Source organism: Apaloderma vittatum, unplaced genomic scaffold (genome assembly GCF_000703405.1).
Source record: "Apaloderma vittatum isolate BGI_N311 unplaced genomic scaffold, ASM70340v1 scaffold24825, whole genome shotgun sequence".
In the NCBI taxonomy this organism is placed as follows: Eukaryota; Metazoa; Chordata; class Aves; order Trogoniformes; family Trogonidae; genus Apaloderma; species Apaloderma vittatum.
The window spans coordinates 5598-11644 of NW_009716843.1; the positions used below are offsets into that span (position 1 = coordinate 5598).

The window sequence follows — 6047 nt, forward strand, 5'->3', positions numbered from 1 at the left end:
GGAAAAGCAGCTCTTTACTTCATCTTGTAATATCCCTGTTTATTATATGTTCTTTCTCAAACTATGGCTGCTGTATGTACTGTAAGGAGATATCTGTCAGTAAATTAGGCAGATTTTTGCCATTTTGAAGTGTCCTCATCTCAGGGTTTTTGTATTGTTTGCGCTTAGATTTTTGCACTTTTATTGTTTAAAAAAATAGTGAGTGCTTGTTCACGCACTCTTATTCATGGTTTTCACTTGCTCCCAAGATAGTTTACTTTTTGTAACTCATATGGAATTCTTTCAGATATCGCTCCAGAACATACACAGCAGTAATTTCTCTTTGTGGTAGCAAATTAATAACTGCGTTAGCATGCAGACTCTATGGAAAGTTATTTTTATGATAGAAATAAAATTTAATACTCAAAAGTAGCTATCAGTTTCAAGCGTAAACTGTAAAGCCAATATTTTCCTGTTAGCTGGCATTATAATGTGTATTTATGTAGTGCATTTGCATTTTGGAGAATTTAAAAATAGTTTTTGACCTAGTATAAAAAAGTCTAAGGTCAGAAATTTCATGCAATGTGATAAAAATATTGTTTGTAAGTGAAATATGAAGATACTGTACAACAGTAGGCAGTGTTAGGGCAGGAAACAAACACGACTAGATGAGGGGTGACACTTCTGCCAATTTTTGTAGACAGTATATTGACAGTTAATTCAGATTTGTCTTAGTTACAACATAGTTATGTGTGAAAGTAACTCAGGTAAGCCTAAGGGATTTTGGTTTTGTATATTCTAGTTAAGTGACCTGTTTTCAGCCTTGGGCAAGTCTTAAAAAGCTGAAGACTGGATATGAAAACCTAAACCTGATGTAAACATACAGGGAAAGTCACAACTTTTTACTACATTTTACAGATCTTTCTTCATTATTAGTGCTTAGATCAAAGTCATTAGAATATATAAAAAGCTCTACTACTCTGCAAAATATTTGTGAAATTACTGTTCTAGAACAGAATTTGGAGGAAAGAGAAGAAAAACTTTTAACTGGAACTTTGTGGTAACTTTAAATTGCTCATGAAGGCACTCTTAGTGTTAATCCTAATTCAGACGAGTGTTTTGTAAACTGTAACTTTTTATCTATAGATTTAAACGAGGAGGAAGAGAAAAAGAAACAAAAAAGAAAAAGCAAAGAAAAAATGAAATTAAAGAGGCCAAGGAAAAGGTAACCTTATCACACACTTATTTTAATTTCAGAACAGAACTTCAGTAACATATCTGATGTTTGGGTTATTTCTCAGAACACGTTGCTTCTTTTGATACAGCTGTATTTGCAAGTGCCTATTTAGTTTGAAAAGCTTCCTGTTTTCTAGTCAAAACTTCTTTGTTTACTTCTTTGAGTAATGATAAGCCACAGGCTTGCTGCTGTGGAGTTAGGACTATGGAAGTGTAAAAAGCTCTAGCAGGCTGGAAGTCTGCAAGTGTGAGAGCAGTGCTCCTTCTGACTATGCAACGCCCAGCAAGATGTGTCAGGAAAAGAAGGCGTCAGGAGGATTATGAGGTTGGTCCCCAGCTTATCTTATGTGGAGAAGCCTCACTGCAACTGCAACACAGATGCTAAGATTCTCTGAGTGCACACACACAATCCTCTGAGTAACATGTAACTATCAAAAGGAAAACTTCTGTTGTTTGACTTACTACAGGTTGAGTTTTAATATTTCTGTTATTGTAGAAGCCTAAAAAAGTGGTACTCCAATTTCAAAGGAAAATGTCATGATACCAAAATTCATCAAGAATCTGAGTTTTGACCTGGTGAATGATTTTTTTTTAGAAAAGACTACAGACTGGTTAGTCATTAAAAGTGTTGATGGAACAATATCAGAAAAATTGCACTGAGAGCTAGAAAGTAGGTAGCATGTCTGAAGGCTGCAGTAGGATGTTTTTCAGAAATAAACAAGATTTAACACTGGCATTTTTCTTCTTAGCTACATAATGTAGCTCTAACACTTATGAAGACAGTAGAAAAGAATCAGTCTGCTCATTCTAGTCTTTGCATGCAAGTAATTGATAGTTAATCATGTAAGCATTAGCACAAAACTGCCATTTTGAGTGTAATAAGCATGACTTTTATTGTCATCTTACTTGTATGCATGTAATCACTTATCACTGCTGGTTAGAGACCAATGTTACCAGCTGCAGGAGCATGCAATTTTTTTGTCATACCTGTTTCTCTTAGTTTTTTGCATGAGAGAAGTGCATTAAGATTTGTCTGAAGGCATTACTGTAGCATTATTATTGAACGTGGTATTTTAAAAGCTGGAACCTCTGTCTTACTGTGATACTTTCAACTTTCTGACTTTCTGTACTCTTAGTCCTTTTATTATCAAAGTTTGAAAAACATACAACTTGCCTATTCCTTTGTTGATTAATCTGAATTATAGATATCCTGCTTTTCTGGTACAACAGGCTAATTTGAAAAGTAGTTCTGTTGAACATACAGACTAAAATATCATAAGCCTTCTAGTGGATGCTACTGTATGAATTCTACGCCGAATTCCATTTGTGACATTATATAAATAATGAAATTTAAAAAACCAACATTATTTTTGTGGTATTTTCCTTCTTTAATTACACGTCAATCTGTGTATGTATTTTTTCTCTAGATCTTCCTCATCAAGTGCAGCTGAAGAGGATGGGCCAAAGTCAAAAAAACAAAAATCACACAAAAAAGAAAGAGAAAAGGAAAAAAAAAATAAATCTAAGAAAGGAAAACATCATAAAAAAGAGAAAAAGAAGAGACAAAAGGAAAAAAGTTCATCTTCTGATAGTTCAGACAGTTCTAGTGACTGAGATGCTGGCCTGTTTTTGTGTTCACTTCTGCAGAGAACACAATTTTCCTTTCAAATCAAATATATTTATGTTTTGCAATGCTGTTGTTTTGAAATGAGATATATATTTTTAAGAAATCTATTTGCAAATATCAGTGCTTCAAGTTATTAAATGGATGTTTTGGGAAAAAATGTGCTCTTGTATTTCAAGCCTATTAGTACTAAAACATGCAAGTTTGACTAGTTCTTCACTTTATTCTTAGGTCAGTTGTGATTAATTGTGTTTGGAATCTTTTACACTAGGATATTGTAAACTTCAGTTGGCAAGTCTTTGTGTAGAAAGATTTGAACTTAAATATGCTTAATGTTAGAAGGTTAAATGAAATTGGGAAATTCAAGTGAGATTCTCTGGTTTTACCCTTTAAATAAATGTATGCTTTGCATATGTTTTTCTACGTACATACATCAATCAGTAAGTGCAAATATGAAATAGTATTTGAGTCCAGAAAAGGGAAAGAATGAGCAATGAGAAGCTAACAGAGATTGCTCATTCAGAATTATATTCTAAGGTTTCACCTAGTCATAGACTGCGAAACACAATTACATATTCTTTTGTGATCAAACTGAAAACACACAAGAAGCAAACAAAATTTCTGCCTATGCTTTATTCTTTTAAGATTATGGCCGTTTCATCTTTGACCTAGAGTTAAAATGTTTTTGTCTAACACTAGATGACTGTCCAGCAAGATTGTTTACAAAGTTCTAAGAACCATTAACACAGAGTCTGGTGATTAGTGCCAACATGAACTGAAACAGGAAATTCAAAGACTGAGAGTTGACAAGGATCGTGAAGCCTCCATTTGTTCTAATAAAACTGCCATTGAAAAGTTAATTTTCTTGTGGAATGTAAGCAGTCTGTCATATTGAAGTCAGTTACAAGATTTACCATTTGCTCTTGGGAGCAGTGTTAGGCATGTCAACATTTTGTAACTGGATTCTGTGGCATTAAATTTGTGTCTTGTATTCTGGTAGGGTATAGGTTCAAGACAGACTGATAGTTATGAGTTGAGCAGATTTTAGGTGTATAATCCTACTCCTGAAATGCCTAAATCTCAAAGTGCCTACGTTTACAGCTTCTTGAAAATGCTCTTCTTCATACCTATGGTTTTGGGGTTTTGCGCTTAGACAGAACCACTTCTACCTGAGCAGGTTGGCATACAGCTGCAGTCTAAGTCTCGTGAGTGTCAAAATACAAGGAAAATCAACACCTAAGCTTTCTTAAAAATTATATCCATTGTCTGTATTTTCTACAGTGGGTTAGGGCATTCAGCACAGAATGTTTTCTGGTATTTTAAAGGTTACTACATTTGGCCTGAAAGTGAGATACTTAGATCTAACTCATGTCTTTCAAACTTCTGTGTCTCAGACCAGTATCATAACCATTGGACAACCCATGTGTAGGTGCAGTGCTAGGGAACGCTAGCAAAATACAGCAGCTACAGAACAAGGAGAAATAACCTATAACCTTCTATGTACATCTTTCAGTAGACGTCAACTCTTCTTACAGATTTTGGTCAGGTCTCATTTTTCATGTCATGTATCACAGTTTCTGGGACAGGCTTGGGTAATATAAGAGAGGCTAGACTCCTTAATTAGTACCTCTGCATAGTGCAAGGAATGTTTCTTTCGTTAGAACTAGTTTAAGAGATTGTTCCAACCTGTTCTCTAAGCCAGTTATTCTCTGGGGAGCAACAGGGTGGTCACAGGCTACTAAAGTAAGTACTGTTGCCGAAGGGAATATTTAATCAATTAATCACAGTTTAAGACACAAGTCATTGTGATTTTCTGTTCCCCCTAAAATGCTCCTTACTTAATAAGTTTGAAAGGGTTCTTGGAGTGAGAAGAATTCAGAACTTACATGTAATGATCTTTGGATGATCTCCCAATGTTGCCATGATGCCAGCTCTGGGGAATGGGAGTTTGAACCTTAATTATTTCTTGATATTTGAAAGCTTCACCTGAAGACAAGCAACTAATTAAATTTTTCAGAACTTTCTTTACCAGAATGGCTGAAGAGTTTACTTAACAACCTGCGATAAAGTTAGTATATTTCTGTGTGTAATTTATTGACCAAACTATATTTAATGACAAATTAGAGAATGGATAGAGGCTTCAAAGTTCAGAAAAGGAACCAGGATACATTTTAGTAGTGTAATTTTTTTTTCATTTCAGATAGCCATTTTAGATTTTAATTGTTGAAATCAAAAAATTACCTATCAGAATGATAGTGCAATTTTCCATGTAGCATTACAACAGGTATTTATGGTAGTTACAATGGTGTTTTGTACAAGAGTGTAAAGCATGATTTTCAATGTTTATGTTTTGCTATTTGTTAATAGATACATAGATTTTCATACTGGAAAAAGGCTTTTCTAATTCTCACAATTTAAATGTTCAATTCATGCATATATGTAACAGTGAGAATATTGTGTCAGCTTATTTTTCAGGACATATTCCCATTTTATATACAAAGATGTACTTTAATATTAATAGATTTTGCCACAGAAGTGTGGAGAAGCATGCATGAACTCTGAGATGGTGGAAAACGGAATTAGCTTTATTGCAGGCAAACACGCATATTTATACTTCTTAGCAAGAAGCACTATTTGTGGATTACAAACAGGAGACCAGACTATGCAGCCAGGGTTGTTATTAGCTCATGTACTCCATCAGTCACTCTCTTATCACACAGGGAGAACAGACTTTCCCAGGTCTGTTTTGATCACGCTCTCCCATTCACTCCCATGCACATCTTGTGTACAAGAAGCATCTTATCTGTCCATTCTCACAGATAAACTCCCAATGTGAGCTGTACTCAGCTGGTCAGGGTCTCGTTTCATAATTAGCAAGCAAGAGTTATGTACTTGTTTAGAAAAGAGCTCAAGGACGGAAGTCAATTCTGCAATGCAGTGCTGCCAGCACAACTAGCTGTAAAATGTATCCACTTTCCTCCTTTTTTGTTTTTTTGAATCACCATCAAAGTCATGAGATGTATTTTTCAGTTCTTTGGACTCCTCGGGCAGCACTTCAGGTGAGATCGTTAACTATAATGAAAAAGAACAAAACAAAACACTCCCCACAAAAACAAATTCTATTAAACACAAGTTTAACACAGAAAACCATGTTTTGAGGTTTAACCAAGTTATATGCTTGCTAGAAAGTGTGTAGTATTTATCCCAC

The 6047-nt window shown here is 34.8% G+C and overlaps 1 protein-coding gene across 1 annotated transcript in view; it reads left to right on the forward strand.

Annotated features, from left to right (window-relative positions):
* Window positions 1-2829, forward strand: part of SREK1IP1 (SREK1-interacting protein 1) — a gene marked incomplete at its 5' end in the record, with an annotated part of 5550 nt that extends 2721 nt beyond the window's left edge. The window contains 2 exons of the mRNA XM_009869693.1: window positions 1126-1204; window positions 2643-2829. Of these exons, the coding sequence (XP_009867995.1) occupies window positions 1126-1204; window positions 2643-2829 (266 nt within the window). The remainder of the gene's footprint in view (window positions 1-1125; window positions 1205-2642) is intronic.
* Window positions 2830-6047: the final 3218 nt, after the last annotated feature.